The sequence below is a fragment of the Amphiura filiformis genome, chromosome 19, assembly GCF_039555335.1.
Source record: "Amphiura filiformis chromosome 19, Afil_fr2py, whole genome shotgun sequence".
Classification (NCBI taxonomy): Eukaryota; Metazoa; Echinodermata; class Ophiuroidea; order Amphilepidida; family Amphiuridae; genus Amphiura; species Amphiura filiformis.
Genome location: NC_092646.1, coordinates 1,290,567 through 1,311,644, shown reverse-complemented (window position 1 = coordinate 1,311,644; position 21,078 = coordinate 1,290,567). Strand labels below are relative to the sequence as shown.

General features: G+C 35.2%; 1 protein-coding gene across 4 annotated transcripts in view; it reads left to right on the top strand.

Annotated features, from left to right (window-relative positions):
• The window catches only part of LOC140140788 (uncharacterized), a 70,194-nt gene extending 49,559 nt beyond the window's left edge, over nt 1-20,635 (top strand). For all 4 annotated transcript variants that reach the window (XM_072162533.1, XM_072162535.1, XM_072162534.1 and 1 more), the window contains 3 exons: nt 6,268-6,378; nt 10,119-10,218; nt 12,748-20,635. In XM_072162533.1, coding sequence (XP_072018634.1) covers nt 6,268-6,378; nt 10,119-10,218; nt 12,748-13,198 — 662 coding nt within the window. In that variant the 3' untranslated portion in view covers nt 13,199-20,635. The remainder of the gene's footprint in view (nt 1-6,267; nt 6,379-10,118; nt 10,219-12,747) is intronic.
• Nucleotides 20,636-21,078: the final 443 nt, after the last annotated feature.

The window sequence follows — 21,078 nt, the reverse complement described above, 5'->3', positions numbered from 1 at the left end:
ATTCTAAAATCAGTGTTTGCTTCTTCACATTTGGGATCATAACTTCAGATCCAGTAGAGCGATTCAAATGAAACTTGGACACGTTAGTTTATATATAATAAGGAACACAGGCAATAAATAATATTACATTACATCCACAAATATTTCAGGGATCGGTCACTTTAAACATATATTTTCATCAAATTTTGAATAATTTAAGTCGAATAAGACGTAAAATACCTGATACATGTCCCCAAACAGTTTACAACATAGCAATTTGTAGAGCTAAAAAGTTGACAATGTTTTTGGACAATCATGGACCATCTTTTATATTTGCTATAACACTAAGGGCACCGTCAATCAAACATCACACGGATGTGGGATGCAAGTTTATCAATTCTATCTGCAGTAGATAGCAAAATAATGCAACGACATCTACCACCCTATGTCCAATGCATTGCCAAACTTCTCCTTCCAAACCAGTAATTCCTGACCCAACAAAAGTAAACTTCAAAGATTTCAAGCAAATAAAAAGAAAAAGAAGTCATTAAAGACCCCCAAAAAAAAACAATAATCAAAGATATAAGAAACAAAGAAACAAATCCAACACAAAATAGGAAAGAAAATGCCAAAATTAAATAAAAGAAGATAAAACAAAAAATCTAAGTAAACGGAAAATAATGCATTACAAAGAAGGAAGAATAAAAAGTGCAAATGTCACTTGCTGTCCAATATGTTTCAAGTTCAAGTCCAATTTTACATTAAAAGACACATGCGCAATGTATAGGACACATCAATCAATAATATTTTAACTAACATGGTCAATGATTGGTGTGCAAGTTCAGGGTTATTTCATGATTGTCATTATTTTTGATCGAAAAAAGAAAGAAAATATAAACAATTCAAAAATGTTGTTTTTCAGTTAAACAAACACCGATCATTATGAGCATTTATAGATAATGACCTTTTTTATTAAGCCTATGCAATCTCAAATTGGCACATTTCATTAAACATGATTTGCGTTGTCTCTTCAGTGGGTATAACTGTGTACACTGAAAGTGTGAAAGCCTATTCATGGTAAAGGTAAATCATTGCACATCTCCCCATTGAAAACACACATTATGCACGGTTGACCACAAAACATAAAGAATAATAGGATTTACTTTTCTATTATATGGTGAATCGTTGGAAATGCGTGCTTGTCTATGTGTGTAAATCGTTATGATTCACCATTTGACCATCCTAACCATGATGTATTTAAAATGTTTAATGAACACAATTTCACACATTAGGCTGATTTTCTTAAATGTTGGTCAAGTAATGTGTTTAAAAACAATAAATGTGCATAGCCTGTGCGTATCTCTCCTTCCTATCACTCGCTCTCTCTCTCGTCCCCCTCCGATTTATCACACAGTGGTAAATTTGTGACATTTAAATACATAACATTAAATTTACGAGCAATGTCTGTTTTTAGCTGAATATAACATTTTAACACCTTCTCTAAATTAATTATACCACATGTACATATGCTCAATAAACATGGCACATAAATAATTTAGGCCTGTATTTGTGTGTACAAAACGCTATGTTAAATCTACACTAACAGAACGCTATCAAAACATTCATTGATTTCCTCCATAGTTTGTGGGATGATAGCAAATTATGTTTCTAACATGTGTGCCAAATTGCATTAAAATCGATGGCGTAACTGCAGAGTTATTGTCCAAAAACTAAAATCAGATGATTTTGCTAAGCAATTTTGTAGACATGTCTGAGGAATTCTAAAATCAGTGTTTGCTTCTTCACATTTGGGATCATAACTTCAGATCCAGTAGAGCGATTCAAATGAAACTTGGACATGTTAGTTTATATATAATAAGGAACACAGGCAATAAATAATATTACATTACATCCACAAATATTTCAGGGATCGGTCACTTTAAACATATATTTTCATCAAATTTTGAATAATTTAAGTCGAATAAGACGTAAAATACCTGATACATGTCCCCAAACAGTTTACAACATAGCAATTTGTAGAGCTAAAAAGTTGACAATGTTTTTGGACAATCATGGACCATCTTTTATATTTGCTATAACACTAAGGGCACCGTCAATCAAACATCACACGGATGTGGGATGCAAATTTATCAATTCTATCTGCAGTAGATAGCAAAATAATGCAACGACATCTACCACCCTATGTCCAATGCATTGCCAAACTTCTCCTTCCAAACCAGTAATTCCTGACCCAACAAAAGTAAACTTCAAAGATTTCAAGCAAATAAAAAGAAAAAGAAGTCATTAAAGACCCCCCCACAAAAAAAACAATAATCAAAGATATAAGAAACAAAGAAACAAATCCAACACAAAATAGGAAAGAAAATGCCAAAATTAAATAAAAGAAGATAAAACAAAAATCTAAGTAAACGGAAAATAATGCATTAAAAAGAAGGAAGAATAAAAAGTGCAAATGTCACTTGCTGTTCAATATGTTTCAAGTTCAAGTCCAATTTTACATTAAAAGACACATGCGCAATGTATAGGACACATCAATCAATAATATTTTAACTAACATGGTCAATGATTGGTGTGCAAGTTCAGGGTTATTTCATGATTGTCATTATTTTTGATCGAAAAAAGAAAGAAAATATAAACAATTCAAAAATGTTGTTTTTCAGTTAAACAAACACCGATCATTATGAGCATTTATAGATAATGACCTTTTTTATTAGGCCTATGCAATCTCAAATTGGCACATTTCATTAAACATGATTTGCGTTGTCTCTTCAGTGGGTATAACTGTGTACACTGAAAGTGTGAAAGCCTATTCATGGTAAAGGTAAATCATTGCACATCTCCCCATTGAAAACACACATTATGCACGGTTGACCACAAAACATAAAGAATAATAGGATTTACTTTTCTATTATATGGTGAATCGTTGGAAATGCGTGCTTGTCTATGTGTGTAAATCGTTATGATTCACCATTTGACCATCCTAACCATGATGTATTTAAAATGTTTAATGAACACAATTTCACACATTAGGCTGATTTTCTTAAATGTTGGTCAAGTAATGTGTTTAAAAACAATAAATGTGCATAGCCTGTGCGTATCTCTCCCTTCCTATCACTCGCTCTCTCTCTCTCGTCCCCCCTCCGATTTATCACACAGTGGTAAATTTGTGACATTTAAATACATAACATTAAATTTACGAGCAATGTCTGTTTTTAGCTGAATATAACATTTTAACACCTTCTCTAAATTAATTATACCACATGTACATATGCTCAATAAACATGGCACATAAATAATTTAGGCCTGTATTTGTGTGTACAAAACGCTATGTTAAATCTATACTAACAGAACGCTATCAAAACATTCATTGATTTCCTCCATAGTTTGTGGGATGATAGCAAATTATGTTTCTAACATGTGTGCCAAATTGCATTAAAATCGATGGCGTAACTGCAGAGTTATTGTCCAAAAACTAAAATCAGATGATTTTGCTAAGCAATTTTGTAGACAATCCCGGAAAAAATGTGTTCGAACACCCACTGTAATTCCCATGTTCATCTTAGTATAGTGCGCACGCTATATGAGTCACTGGAAACTAAGATTTATAATAGAGTTCTCTCAATGTTCATCTTAAGCATATCCCTCCCTTTCCCCACCAATCAATGTTGGGAGAAGATATGTGAAGATGAGCATATTGGGTATGCCAACATTGTACGGGGGTAGAAGGGGGACTATTTCCAATAAGGCCTTTAAAGTGTTCGAACAATATTTTCTGAGATTGTCTGAGGAATTCTAAAATCAGTGTTTGCTTCTTCACATTTGGGATCATAACTTCAGATCCAGTAGAGCGATTCAAATGAAACTTGGACATGTTAGTTTATATATAATAAGGAACACAGGCAATAAATAATATTACATTACATCCACAAATATTTCAGGGATCGGTCACTTTAAACATATATTTTCATCAAATTTTGAATAATTTAAGTCGAATAAGACGTAAAATACCTGATACATGTCCCCAAACAGTTTACAACATAGCAATTTGTAGAGCTAAAAAGTTGACAATGTTTTTGGACAATCATGGACCATCTTTTATATTTGCTATAACACTAAGGGCACCGTCAATCAAACATCACACGGATGTGGGATGTAATTTGTCAATTCTATCTGCAGTAGATAGCAAAATAATGCAACGACATCTACCACCCTATGTCCAATGCATTGCCAAACTTCTCCTTCCAAACCAGTAATTCCTGACCCAACAAAAGTAAACTTCAAAGATTTCAAGCAAATAAAAAGAAAAAGAAGTCATTAAAGACCCCCCACAAAAAAAACAATAAATGAAAGATATAAGAAACAAAGAAACAAATCCAACACAAAATAGGAAAGAAAATGCCAAAATTAAATAAAAGAAGATAAAACAAAAAATCTAAGTAAACGGAAAATAATGCATTAAAAAGAAGGAAGAATAAAAAGTGCAAATGTCACTTGCTGTTCAATATGTTTCAAGTTCAAGTCCAATTTTACATTAAAAGACACATGCGCAATGTATAGGACACATCAATCAATAATATTTTAACTAACATGGTCAATGATTGGTGTGCAAGTTCAGGGTTATTTCATGATTGTCATTATTTTGATCGAAAAAGAAAGAAAATATAAACAATTCAAAAATGTTGTTTTTCAGTTAAACAAACACCGATCATTATGAGCATTTATAGATAATGACCTTTTTTATTAGGCCTATGCAATCTCAAATTGGCACATTTCATTAAACATGATTTGCGTTGTCTCTTCAGTGGGTATAACTGTGTACACTGAAAGTGTGAAAGCCTATTCATGGTAAAGGTAAATCATTGCACATCTCCCCATTGAAAACACACATTATGCACGGTTGACCACAAAACATAAAGAATAATAGGATTTACTTTTCTATTATATGGTGAATCGTTGGAAATGCGTGCTTGTCTATGTGTGTAAATCGTTATGATTCACCATTTGACCATCCTAACCATGATGTATTTAAAATGTTTAATGAACACAATTTCACACATTAGGCTGATTTTCTTAAATGTTGGTCAAGTAATGTGTTTAAAAACAATAAATGTGCATAGCCTGTGCGTATCTCTCCCTTCCTATCACTCGCTCTCTCTCTCGTCCCCCCTCCGATTTATCACACAGTGGTAAATTTGTGACATTTAAATACATAACATTAAATTTACGAGCAATGTCTGTTTTTAGCTGAATATAACATTTTAACACCTTCTCTAAATTAATTATACCACATGTACATATGCTCAATAAACATGGCACATAAATAATTTAGGCCTGTATTTGTGTGTACAAAACGCTATGTTAAATCTATACTAACAGAACGCTATCAAAACATTCATTGATTTCCTCCATAGTTTGTGGGATGATAGCAAATTATGTTTCTAACATGTGTGCCAAATTGCATTAAAATCGATGGCGTAACTGCAGAGTTATTGTCCAAAAACTAAAATCAGATGATTTTGCTAAGCAATTTTGTAGACAATCCCGGAAAAAATGTGTTCGAACACCCACTGTAATTCCCATGTTCATCTTAGTATAGTGCGCACGCTATATGAGTCACTGGAAACTAAGATTTATAATAGAGTTCTCTCAATGTTCATCTTAAGCATATCCTCCCTTTCCCCACCAATCAATGTTGGGAGAAGATATGTGAAGATGAGCATATTGGGTATGCCAACATTGTACGGGGGTAGAAGGGGGACTATTTCCAATAAGGCCTTTAAAGTGTTCGAACAATATTTTCTGAGATTGTAGCTCGCCTATTTATATATATTATTTATTTCTCGGGTTCCCATCCTTTATTGTGATCCTTGCTTGTACTATTGTGTCTAGCATTGTCCCTGCTAATGTAAAGCATACTTTTTATAGTATCCTCTCACTTTATATAAACATAGCCGCTGAGATACTCGAGGGATTTAATCTTTACCTGTCTAATTCCCCGAGGTAAATCATGAGTCAGTGACTCAGCTGGTTCTGCAGCTCACCCACCAAAAGCATATAACCTTTCATCATAGATAAAACTATTTCTAACAATGGATATGACTCAAATCACATACTGTTTAAAATGAATAAAATGTTTGCTTTTTTGTGATAAAATTTCAAGGCAATATCAAATAATGCTTGAGCAGAGTTTGCACAGGCTGAGGTCATGCCACATTTTCTCATAATGTAAATTAGCTTGGTTTTTATTTCCATTTCATAATTATACAGCAAATGAATGCCTAAGCAACCCGTGTCACAATGGAGGAGTATGCATTGATGAAATAGACGATTACCATTGCAAATGCGACGGGACTGGCTATAAAGGCACGAGATGCCAAGGTGAGTCAGGGGCGTATTCCACACTGGTCCAATATGTCGAAGGATCCATAAAGGCTAATTTCCCCCGAAAAATTGTTTTTCTCCTCGCATTACACATCTTATAAATACAGGTTTTAAAATACCTAGGCCATCGGAAGCTCAAGAAGAGCAATTTGACTGTTTTAAAAAGGAGAGGTCTGTATTTTATTCATTTGAATACCAGATCCCTTTCACCTAAGCTTTCTGAAATGAGGACCCTGGGAAAAAAACATCAGCTGCTGTAATAGGTATTTCTGAATCATGGTTGGACAATTCGCGTATGACTCTGGAATTTCAATTGATGGATACACTGCTCTTCGTAAGGACAGAAACAGAAATGGGGGTGGTGTATGTGCCTATATTAAAAATGACATTGCTTTCAATCCTAGACTTGATTTACATAACAACAATAACGAAGCTCTGTGGTTTGAAATACTTCTTCCCAGGACAAAGCCAAGACCTCAAGGAAATCATGGTTTTATCAACTATCTTGAGGAAACGATCTCAAAAATTAGATCCGACTGCGAGATCGTTGTCTTGGGCGATTTCAACATTGATTATCTTTTGCCTGTAAACTCATGTGCAATGTTACGGAAATACAGAGAGGTTCTAACTTTATTTGATTTTGTATTAAACTTCATAAATGAACCAACTCGTATTATCAGTAACACTTGTTTGGATCTTATTCTTTGTAATAACAAAACCAAGATTTGTCAATCAGGTACAATATGTATTGGTATGAGTGATCATATTCTGACTTACTGCTCCCGCAAGGTTGTAAAAAAGCAGATTAGACAACATAACGTCATCAAAATAAGATCTCTTAAGAATTACTCTGCTGCCCGGGCTCTGCTGAAATTTTATTGAATGCCATCTTTAGTGCTGATTGGTCTGAAGTGTATTGTAGTAATGTTGAACATTCTTGGGTGACATTTAGGACAATTTTAGTAGTATTTTGGATAGTGTTGCGCCCATAAAAGAAATCCGTCTGAAGAGTCGCACTGAGCCATGGATCAACACTACAATTCTTGATGACATCAAGAGTAGAGATGACTTTCTTTATAGATTAAAAAAACCAAAGTCAGTACTCTATATTCTGAATATTGCAGATTACGCAACAAGGCAAGGTTCAGAGAGCCGTAAAAAAGCTAAGGCTAACTACTTTCAGGATAAAAATTGAGGAGAATAAATCTAACCCCAAAAAACTTTGGAAACAGTTTAAGACCTTGGGTTACAAGATTAGTAAAGACTAGTCCAAAGTAGTTCTGAATATTGATGGTAATCTCTGCTTTAATTCTAGTACAGTTACAAACTATATCAATTCATTTTACACAACCGTGGCAAGTGCTTTAGTCAAAAAATTACCACCTTCCCTCGGCAAGTTTGAAATGAAATCAAAGACTGTTTAGTCTTATTATGAGAACATTGGAGTTGCAAACAAAGGCTTTAAGCTTTCACCAGTCTCCACTGATTTTATCCTCAAAAAACTCCTTTCTTTAAAGCCAAATAAAAGTACTGGCCTTGATGAGATCCCAGCCAGATTTTTGAAGGATGGTGCAACAGGTTTAAAAGATCAATTGACGCACATTGTTAACCTATCAATAACAACTAACACAGTTCCTAAAGAACTGAAATCCGCCCCGTGTTCGGCCACTTTTCAAGAAAAATAGTAGGTCTGAAGTGGGTAATTATAGGCCCGTCAGTATTCTTTGTATAACATCGAAAATTCTTAAAAAAGCTGTTTTTGTTCAAATTAATTCTTACTTACGAGAAAATAATATTCTTTACGGACATCAATCTGGTTTCAGGAACTCATTTTCAACAGATACATATTTTATCCATCTTACAGATTATATAAACAGCCAAACTTCCATAGGCAATTACACTGGACTAGTCTTGTTGGATCTCCAGAAGGCAATCGACACTGTTGACCATGACATTCTATGTGGAAAACTTGGGGCCATGGGTATTGACTCGGTGGAATGGTTTAGATCATATTTGAGCGGTCGGAAGCAGATTGTCCACGCGAACAAGGTGGATTCTGACCCCCTTCCAATCTCTTGTGGAGTTCCTCAGGGCAGTATCCTAGGGCCACTCCTTTTTTGTGCTATATAAATGACATGGCCGTCAGTGTCGGATGAAAACTCCTGCTTTATGCAGATGACAGTGCTCTGCTAGTTTCAGACAAAAATCCAAAGTGTATTGCTGATAAACTAAGTAAAGAGTTGGAGACTTGTCGTCAATGGCTTGTTGATAATAAGCTTTCTTTACATCTTGGGAAGACTGAGAGTATAATTTTGGTTCAAAAAGAAAGGTGAAACAAATTGATGATTTTTCAGTTACATGCAGTAGTAATCAAATAAAGCCTGTCAATTCAGCTAAGTATTTAGAGGTTACCCTTGACGATTCGTTATCTGGGGAAACAATTGCCCGTGATAATCTCAAAAAAGCTGGCGCTAGACTTGCTTTTTTGCATAGGCATGCTCATTTTTGAATGAAAAGTGCCGTATAACTCTGAGCACTGCCCTGATTTTATGTCATTATGCATATGCATGTTCTTCATGGTTTTCAGGTCTGTCCGTACATTACAAGAAAAAGTTACAGACAATGCAAAACAGGGTGGTAAGATTTATTTTAAACTTAGGTCATCGCGTCATTCACATTGTATGAAAAGAGCGAACCGCAATAACTGCTGAGGAGACTTCAGATCGACAACGGTAGTATAAAGCTTTACTAAATTCCGATAAATTTGCAACTTCCTGCGTGGCGCAGTTGGTTAGAGTGTTTTCGTACGAGAGTTCCCCGGTTCAAATCCTTATAGTGGCAAGTTTTTTTTCTTCTCCATTTTTTAAACTCAAACTTTTTTACATTAATTTGAAATGTACATATTGCCATAGGAAATATATTTTTTTTCTTTTTTTTCTAAACCGGTACGAAAAAGAGGTTTTAAAAAAATCAAAATTTTCCGTTCAATACGGGCATTTCCAGCATAATTCGTCAAAGCATTTCTGTTTTGCTTTGCTATTGAGCTCTATTGCCATTATGCCATAATTTATACACAAAAATCTATCATGAACGATATACAGACGAACATGAAAAAACTGGTTGTAGGGGGAAATGTCACCGTAGTATCGAAACGTGTACCTAGTGGAGGGAGCTCAGTGCAATTGTACCTATATCGTCACATCTCTGTTATCTTATGTGTCAGGAAATTAAAATTACCCATGCTTATACTCTTGACTCTTGGCTACAAAAAAAAGGTTTTTGATTAAAATGTGATATTTGCCATATACTGGGCCAAAAAAGTATCCTTACACTTGGTACAAAAATCTCAATTTTAAAATTAAAGCATAAGGGTAAATCCTGCACATTATGACACCCCCATTGAATCCAATGTGACCTCAAGAAGTAAAGTTACAAGCATTTGATTGGACGAAGGTCTATTTTTAAAAGTGACAAGTAGAGTCTTGCTATGACTGTAGTTCTACCATGGAGGTATATAAATACCTCCATGGTTCTACCACAATCTGGTCTTCACGACACTAGAAAAGTGTTGATATGTAGGCTATATCTTTGAAAATCGCCAGAATTTAACCACAGTCAAACAGTATCGTCGCCTATCAGTCGTTAGCATTCATTGTGCCTTGGCAGTGGTTCGAAACCTGGTGTGAATGTAAAATTCAAGGTAATGTACCATTCTATTTTCATTTCTTAACAACCAGATGTGTCTACTCAAACCTCAGTAATTATCGGAGCCAGTGCAGCAGGAGTTGGGATACTTGTAATCATAATAGTGATTGGCGTTGTCATTTATTGCAAGAGGTAAGATAGTACAAACTTATAATCGTTAGCGTTGTGCAATTCGCCAAGCCGCTTTAAATTCATGTAGTGTGTATTTTCTTCAAATTGTTACTGAAGGTTTTTTACTGAAAAAAGTCCGGCAGATTTATTACATATGCACTATTTTTCGAGAGGGCTATACAATTTGTTTTTTTTAATATATTGCATGTTACATGGTCTTTAAAAATAAATGTGCATCTGAAATATATAGGTGCTACATAACATAAGTGGTACCTTAATTCTTTTGTTGTCTTTATTTATTGACAATACCTTTGTGTTCTGAAATTTAGAATATTGATATAGCCATGAGATCGGATATTAACAGCTATTCGGCTTATGACGAATCCAAATAGTCTCAACCGCTGTCCATACAGTTTGTTTGCGGGGTCAAATACGCATTCAACTACGTGTGCATAGCTAGCACTCCTCATTGATTTGCAGAACTCGTCGGCTGTATTCCATAGTGGCGTATAGTGATTTTTGGTCATTTTTTTGAAAATTGGCACATATGTTTTTAATGATGTTCTCTTTCATTTTTCTAAGTCTCATCAGTCATAATTAGCTAATTAATTAGTAATTAATTAATTAAATGTGGCGTATAGTTACAAAGTGACATTTTTGTATTCCATAGTGGCGTATCGACCATACGCCACTTTTTATACACATTTTATAATTATGAAATATCGGCAAAAATGAAAAACATCGTATGTCATAGTGGCGTACGCGTATCGGACCTATACGCCACTATGGAATACGAACGACGAAAAGTAACGCCATAGGGATTACACGGCGACCAAGGTGGCGTACGGTTAACGTAAGGTTAAGGTTAGGGTATTGCGTTTTGTTCGTTTTCCATAGTGACGTATAGTTTTATTGTCAGTTTGCCAGCAATAGTATGTATTTATTTCTTTTGAAAAATAGATAACAATAAAATCTATTTAGTTTACTACAGAAATTTCACATCATTTACAAAATATAATGAATGTCTGATTTACACAACTCGATTTTAAATTGGCATTTCTTCAAACCCGATTTTCTCGAAAAGTTGTTTATTCGCGGCGCCCCACTATACGCCACTATGGAATACGGACGACGAACTGTTTTCCTACGGACATGTACTTAAAATTTTGAATATACGTTATGAATTTCTGTCAATTTCAGTCGTTTCTGTCATAAATCCGGTGAGAATCTAGGATATTTAAGAAGAAAGTAGATTTTGGCAAATAAATTTATGTACAATTTTCTGGGATTTATTTTATTTTCAAAAGAGTCTGTGACCTTTTCCGTGCTAGATACTGCTCTTCTGCTGCATGAGACCTATGGCTTGATGTGAGCGTCATGATGCTATCCAGTCTCTTCCAGCAGCACTATCCAGTGTCATTTCATTGCGTTGAACTCGTCATAAGGGGCTGTGCAATAATTATGAGCCTCCCGGGGGGTTGTAAAATTTCCAAACGGCCTGTCAAAAATCGCTTGCCCCCCCCCAAGCCCGCCAAAACATCTATGCCCCTCCCCCTTTACACATGCCAAATTTTTGGGATCCCGATTTGCAACCTTAAATGTTCTAGATACAAATTGCTCCCCACCCCCTTTTCTGCTCGCCAAAAATGCCCCCCCCCCCCATTTTACCCTCAACCATGTCTCATAATTATTGCACCGTTCCTAAATGCATACACGGCAAACAATGCGGTCGATGGATGACCGATGGCTTTACACTGCGCTAATACGCCCTTAAAAGATGGATTTTGTTTTTAATTCCACCGAGATTTCCAGCCACCTTCCTCATCAAATTCCTCCCGGATGTCAGTTCAGCCACTGCCAACCGGCCCTGAGGTAATGGTTTAAAGGTTATGTGGAGTTAGTGTCCTTCCCTTCATGTTGAATAAGAGGTACAGACTCCAATGAACGTGATAATAATACAAAAGAAGAGAATAATGTCCTTTGGACGAACAATGATCACTTATTTCCCAAGTCATACATAATCTTGCCATTTTTACGGCTATCCCATCTTACTTTTTCCAACTTCATGACCTTTGACACTTGGAGAAACCCGCTTCAAGCTACGGGTGCACATTACCAACTAGTGGTGAATACCTCGCCACAGTAATACCACTAGTGGAATTGTGGACCTGGCTTTTATTCCTAACCTAACTTATGTGCCTTAATTTTCTACAAAAGTTGTTAATAAAAGGGACGTACCATTATATTTTCAGGTGAAAGAGCCTGACATTATTTTGGGAAAAACGCTTTTCACTCACAAGATGAATAAAAAAAACCCGTTGTCCACTATCACTCAAAGATATGACCCATATAAACGGTGGATAAAAATGCATGGAAATTGAAACGAAAAACGACTAAAGAGAGAAACTTGACCCCAACTTCCAGCTCTCCTGGAAATTTTATGGTGCGTCCCCTAGGTGTATTCTGGGTATTAAGACAGCCGATGCAAGAGTAACACTACAGTATAGAGGAGTTTCCAATCCCGTTATGTTTATACGCATTACTTTTCAGGCGAAGGAACCTAGAACTTGTAGAACATTCTCCTGTTTATGAACCATACTGCTTATACAGGCCTCGTCGGAACATCACATTTCGTCCAGAACTTCCTGAACGTCCTAAATCATCACAGCAACCACCCATTGATATGTCTGACACAGACCTTCAAAACCGTCTTCTATACTCATACTCCACATATCCTATTTCGGACAGCTCGTCGGAGCATCCACCCATCGGCCCACATTATGAAAACGCATCGACGCAACGACATCCAGACGTCGATATATTCTTTGAGACCCCATTGAAGAAAAACAACGCATCGATGCATCGACATCCAGACATCCAGACATCGGGAACCAATACACCTGGCTATGAGATCCCATTGAAAAATATGGGAAATGAGAGTGTGGCCGATGATGTCACAGTACCAACCGACAAACATGACTACATCGAAGTGATTTCTTAACCCTCGGCCTCGAAGGGGGAAGGGTAGTGGTGGGGGTTGATGTAACCCTCTCCCTCAGGGTTTCTATCCAGGGTGCTAAATAATGAAGACGTTTATAGTGGATAAAGTAGTTAAGTGCCAAAATAACAGTGTTGAGAAAAATGGGTTTAAAGTTGTGAATTTTTTCTGTTGACCACAAACTTAGTTATTTTGGTATAAAACTTGCTGTAATGAATTGATATGAATATTGTACTCAATGTAGCTATTAATCAACGATTTGTCATTTATTGATTTTCACAAAATTGAAGGTTAATAATAATGAAAATGTCCATATTGAGAGGAACAATTTGCTGTATTATTTATGCAAATCGGATGTTGTTGAAAATTTGACCTCATTGACCTTTGATTGACCTTGACACTACAACTGCTAAACTAGGCACATAGATATGGCAAACCATATATTTTTGTAAATGTACCCTAACGAGTAATTTGGGACCAATTTAAAACAAATCGGATCATTTTGAAATTTTGACCCCACTTGACCCCTCACGTGACCCCTACTTGGAGGGGGTCAAATCGTCTAAAATTTTCAGAAAAAAGTGTTTGAATCCCAGTGACTTATAATCTGCCAATAACTCAATTTCGTCAAACTGACACGTGACTACTTTATCTACTAGGGTCTTCAATTGCTGAAATAAAAAAAACAAATCGCATAAAAGTACAAACATTCTTTGCGTCCATTTTATTGATATAAGTACCCAATAGCTTGGTTATAAACCCTAATCATTACCCTAATCCCAATCATTAACTTGACCACCTATAACCTAAACCCTAATTCTTAAACACTTGAGAACGTTCCTGCAATCTTATTGGTTCTTACCCGTGTGATATGACACGATATCACACGGGTCAGTGCGTGTGCATCGACGCGATACGCGTACTCGCTATTTGAACCAATCGGAGGCACATAACAACAACGGGACTGATCGATTTTAAGCCCTAGGTAATTCCTTAGCGTAAAACACCTCGGCTCCGCCTCGTTGTTTTACTTAAAATAATGATGTCGCCCGCGTTATATGAGACGATAGATGCACTCCAGCGGCTAAAAACAATACCTTTATTCTCTTAGTCTAACTAGGCTTAACCCTAACCGTAAACATAATATTGACTCTAATCCTAACTCTGATCCTAACCATAACCCAAAATTCCTAAGCCCTTACCAAACCCTCTTCGGACTAAAGACCTTCGCACTAATATGCTGATTCTAATTTTAAGCCACTACCTGACCCCGATGTATGACCCCATAATTTATTTGTATGCATTTAAGGTCGGATGGTGTTAGCAATATTTTTCTAGTTTTAGCCATTTTTCTAAAAACACGCAGTGCACTTCTTAATATTAATACATTTATCTTATAGGACATGAGTCAAGGAAGCCAATAATGGAACATTATGATATTTACATAACGTCGCGGTTCTTGAGTTTTAACCCAATAATATATCAAAACAAAAGATTTTGGACATTTCCCCCTCCAGAGGGAAAAAAATCACGCACATGGCGAAATGACATGTCTCATATCAATTCTAGTGACCTCCTATATAGAACCCGTACCATTCTTCTTGTGTGTCAGCTTTTATTTAAAAGCAAACACAGCTAGGTCATGCTCCCCTCTCACGCACCATAAACATGTTTTTAAAGGGGCATTTCGTGATCCACAGCCTCACTCTCATACCCCCCCAATTTTCTGGATACCTCTGGCTGCATAATGTTCATTTACATAGAATTTCTTGAAGAATAATTCGTCAAAAATAGGGTCAAATTTGATTAATGTCCTGGTTAAGGGCTCGGATAGGGACCTGAGAGCACATCAGACATATCGGATTGCATTTTGAAAACGAGGAATGTCCTTTTGATATCAAACAGTTGTGATTTTTTTTAAATTTTATTACATTTTATGGCAAATGATTAAAAATTAATATTTCGAAATTGAATCTAATGATATGTACAAAAAGTGTATTATGGGATAAAAAGTCGTCCATCATATGAAAATGTTGACCTTTCGAATTGAAGATATTTCCCAAAACATCAAAAAATGCAGGTCTTTTGGGGAACATATCTTCAAGATGAAAGGTCAAATTTTTCAATTGATGGTCGGCTTTTCATCCCAGCTACATACATATCAAGTCTATGCTAGAAATTTCAATTGAATGAACACAGCTTTCGATAGCTGTATGCGATCCAACCGCGATCGTATCGCGTATTTCAAACTACAACGAGAACGCATTACCTTAGATACAAACATTAAAACACTAACCAACAGTCGCACACGCTTGCTAAGCGCGAAAAATCGTCACGCTGAGTTCATTTAATTGAAATATCTAGAATTATGAGAATCAGAAGTAGGGCAAAGGTAGTTATTATGGAAATTATTTTTAGTGTTGCATATCCAGACCTTCAGCAATTTGCAAATGATACTCTTTTGGGGAGGTCATTATTGTACAGATTCAATAAAGTACTCAGAAATATTTCAATATATGACTAATTGTTCGACCTAATTAGCACCCTGGGCACTTAAATAAGGGGCGCTTATCAAAATAATGAAATGAAAGTTAAAATTGGGCATTTACACAAAGACACATTAAAAGATATATTTGTATTTGCATCCGAAGTCAAACTTGTCATAATCTTTAGCTAGAATATTACGATTGTGTTATATATGCCTATTGTAGTAGACATTTGAGTTTGGTTTAATAAGTGCATTGGAATTGTGCTCTTAGACTGTTGTCATATGAAAAAAATCAGCGCTTATTAGGAAAGGGCCGCTAAATAGGTCGAATGATTATTTTAGTCAACACTTTTAATAGATAATAATAGAATGTAATAAGTAACGTTATTTTTAAAAAATGTATATATTAGCCATGTACCAAATGGGCAATTCGATTTGAAATACACACTCCTCTCATGTACGGTTTAGCTAAAGTCTTTCACAGGGGCAGTATGGGTTTCAAACAGAATAGATAATTGGGCAACTTCCATTTGAAATACTCCAGTTATATGGATATATGCAAAGCCATTATGTATGTGGCATGGGCTTTAAAATAATTAACTACATTTTAAAAACATATCATGATATACTCCCTCTGTGGAAGACTTTTGTCAAATTTTCCACATTGTTATAGAAGATTTCAAACGTAATACTGAGCCAAATAATTATAGCTATTAGCGAATGAATATCTCAGTGTTGTTGTTTCATATTTAAACATAACGTTAAAAAGTGTATCTGAATTCCCCAGAGCACATAATTTACTGTTGGGCTGAAGTAGTTATTGGACTTTGGTTCGGCTTTGGGTCTTACAAAGGGCGCCAAAAGTTCCTTACATGTGTTTATTAAGGAACGGGTCTATTGACATGCGTAAGGTAACAGCATATATTATGGCCACTTCACTGTGCCTTATTTCCGAATTTCTCGTTTGGCGTGAGTTATAAGCATTGTGTTCTTAACAAAACCTGCTGCTTTACGTATAACGTTGTTCAAGGAACAGTGTCCACAACTTATAAGTTCTCCCTAAATATAAAACTAGCCTTATTTGTTTTACACATATGGATGAAATTATAGCGTCACACGTCATTGCGTTCAGTCACAATGGTTCATTATGTAAAAAAAGAGACCGTTTTAAACAGTGTTAAAAGTGACATCTGAGTCCATAGGAGTCAGATCTCAAACAATACAGTAGGCCAGGCCTATTCATATGTTTGTTAACTGCTATGACTCAGGTGCAACTTTTTAAACGGCCTCTTTTCTTACATAATTAACCATTGTGACTGAACGTAATGATATGTGATTCTATAAATTGGTCCACAGGGTTAAAACAAATAGGGCTATACATATCTTTTTACATTTTTATAATATTTCGTAAAATATTTTTCGACTTATTTCAAAAAGTATTAGGGGTGAACTTATAAGTTGTGGACTGTATATGAAGTCACAGTCATTTCGCATCATCTGTACAAGCCCGTGACGAACATGAGTTTGGGATTTCCTTGTACAAGCATGTCGGCTATCAAATATCAAATCAGCTATTCAAATATCGTATTTTGTAGTTGTAACTGCAATAATTACTGTACCTATTAACAACAATATTAATACATTCTTTGTATTCTTCTTGCATACAGGTACAATCCTGCGTAAAGTTTATATTATCTGGAATCTGAAAAATGTTTGTAAATAAATGTCATATTGTATATCTATACGGATATTTTAATTTCAATTCCATTATCCATACACGATATTAATCCACGATTTTAGTTTTAAACCAGTCCAATAAATATTAATCCCAAACTGTGCTAAATAAGACACCGTGAGATTTTCAATTGATATGATTAGTTACTGGTTCTCAAACAATGTGTTAACTAGTTATAGTCAAATTGTTTGCTCAGTGAATGCATCAGACCAATATTTTCATTATGTATATTGCAAAAGTAATTAAGTTTTATAGAAATTATTTGATTATGATTCATATCCAGACCTTTATGATATCTGATGTATTTTGTTTATCCGAACCCAAGTTTTTTCTAGGTCGTTCTTATATAGATGTAACAAATGAAGTAAATCACATAAACCTTAGTTGCGTTTTAACCCAACATACATTATAAATTACATCACGCCGATGCGCACATCGTTGGCGTCCACTGTTTCTGCGCACGGTGAAACCGCTTTACGTATGTACCCAGCAAACAAAAGAATGTTATTAAAACGTTTTAAACAAGTTATATTTCGGGTTTTGGTTTAGATAAAAACGTTTTGATAACATTAAAGGTCGGGTTAAAAGGTCATGGAAACGTTTAAACATGTTATGTATAAAAACACACTACACTATTTTTAAAATGTTTTCAAAATGTTATTGTAAAATATTTTTATAAACATTTGCTGCTAAATATTTTGTTAACACTTAAATAACATTATATTAGAATATTGGCAGTAGGTTATCAACAAATGTTTTAGAATGTAATAAAAAACGTTTTGTACCTTTTATATGTCCATTATATAACCCGACATTTAAACGTTTTCTGGCAACCTTTTCTAACCTTTCGCGAATGATGTCGAAAACGTTTGTATTTGCTAGGTAGTACGTACAATTCGCACATACTTATGGGATTTAATGAAAAGGTGAATTATTTGCTGTTGCATGAGAGCAGAAATTAGAATATGGAAATACTATGTAATTGCATAATTTTTTCTTGTACATCCATAAAGAATCTTTTAAGTATTGTCATTTTAAGTATTGTCACTCCTAAGCACATTCTTGGTGTTTACAGAGAGGAAAATGGTATATTTGTGGAGCATCCTATGATGGTACTACTTCCTTGCTCCATATCTAAATATCGTATTTTGTAGTTGTATTTACTGCAATTACTGCACATATTAACAACTGAAATCTTGCATGCAGGTACCATCATGCCAGTAGCGTAGCCAGGGGGGCAGGGGGGCAGAGTGCGTCCCTGACAAAAAAATGAAAGAAAAAGTGCCCCTCTGACAAAAAATGAAAGAGAAAATCAGGAGGCCAAAGGAAAAGAAAAAGGGCAAGGAGCCCCTTTTCTAGCAAAATTTAGCAAGCCCTTTTTCAGCCGGATAATGGGCGAAAATAGTGTAAAATACCAGTTTTTTCCAATAAGGCCCTTTTCGGGAAGCTCGAAGACATACAGTCTCTATGTATTGTATGATGCAACTGCAATTTTTTCGTCTGTGCCCCCAAAATTTTATTTTGCCCCCCCCCCCCCCCGACCAAGAAAGCTGGCTACGCCGCTGCATCATGCTATAATTATTTTACATTGTCCAAATCTGACAAATCTTCTGTAAATAAGTGTCATTTTACATTTTTTATATATCTATATGGATTTCTATTTTTTTTAATTCCTTCTCCATACATGATTTTAACCCACGACTATCAGTTTATTGGTTCAATGACTAGCTATCCCAAAATAAGTCATCGTGAGGTTTTTTTTAATTAACATGACTTATTACCTTGCTAACCAATTTGTTTGCTCAGTCACAGGATAGTGTATCACACCAATAAACCAAAGATCCCTGGTTCAAATCGTGGATGGGAAGATATTTTTGATTTTCATTTTTCTATGTAACTGTAATAATTCTCAGTGTTCAGTATAAGGTGACCCTACACCAAAATGCCTGGATCGTATAAAAATGGGTCAAAGGTCATGTTGCCAATATGTGATAGAAAATACTTAATACTCTTTTTATGACATTTTTCACTAGATATCCACGAAAAAAGCTTATTCCCGAAATATCAGTTGGTTCCGATTTTGCGTTTGCGAGTTATGCATGATCATGGGTATTTCACTGCCCCATAGGCCAGCGTTGTAATTTCGTTCTGGTATACAGAACGAAATTAAAATTTGACGATATTTTTGCTAAACGAATTAATATGCAAGAAATTTTTGGTAAATAATCATTATGTAGCCAGAGGTTTCCAGTGGTATAAAAACCTCAACTTTTTTTGAGAAGAGTGAGGAGATGAGGCTGTGGATCACGAAATGCCAATTTATAGAGAAAGTTGTAGCATGACTTTGATTGACAGGATGTATGAGATAACAGAGGCTAATAGATAGGGTCATGTTCCACCTTTTACTGGACAGAATATAGCTAGGGACGAGGATAGATTAGCTTATATAACAGTAGAAATTATTTATATCTTGGTTAATAGAGATTTTTATGTTCATTTTATGTATATCACTTCTCAAAATTCCAGAAAGAGCAATTGTTTGGGATTAAAAGAACACAATGTACCGTGATTATAATGTTTTGCCAAATGAAACAATCCAATATTTCTTTTAGTTTTTAACTAACTGGCAATAAAAGTCAAATTAATTTAAAGCCAAAAAGGGAAAAGGGGCTAAGATATGTAATTATTTTGTAATAATTGGTAAATAAAATAGAATAGGAAACATGTTAGCTAAATATTTGATTTCATGGACTGCTAATAGACTTTGCACAAAGTATTTAGGCACGATTGTCAGAGCATACAAAAACACCTCAAAATGTTTTTCCCTTATCTCTGAAAATTTGGTAGAATATTAAAACTTAACTTTTATTGCCAGTTAGTTTCAACTAAAGGATTAGGATTCAGCTATGTTTTATTTTGAAAAACAGGATATTTTTCATATTGTTATGATCCCCCGAAAATATTACAATATTTGTCTGGAATAGGGAGTAGGGGCAAAGGTATATAAGATTTATAGAAATTATTTTTAGTGGTTCATATCCAGACCTACATTTTCTGAAGCAACTTGCAAATCAGAACTTTTTTGGCAGTGGCGTAGATTTCCTTTTGACATTAGGGGGATGGGTTGGAAAAAAGTTTTTGCAGTATAGTGAATGCAGCTCTTTTTGGCGACATAATAAGTTTATGGTCCAAATGCGCGTGAAGCGCAAGAAAAAGTTTGGCATATTGGAGCTAAACTGGTAAAATAGGGAATAAAAAAAAATGGCGCTTTTTAGGCTAAAATGGCAAAATATGAGGTAGTTTGGTTAGAAACCCACATACAAGCGTCAACATGGGGGATGACTGTATGTACCATCCCCCTATCAAAATATTGGGGGATTACCCCCTCCCCCCCCCCCTCCGGGATCTACGCCTATGCATTTTGGGAGATCATTCTTGTAAAGATTCAATGAAATGTAAGTACTCAGAAATATTGTATAATTGTATAATTATTTGACCTAATTAGCACCCTGGGTAATTAAATAATGGCCGCGTATTAAAACGATGAAATGAAAGTCAAATTGGGAATTTGTACAATAAACATTAAAAGATACATTTGAATTTGCATCCGAAGTCAAAGTCATCGTCAGCTAGAATATTTTAGATTGTATTAATATAGAC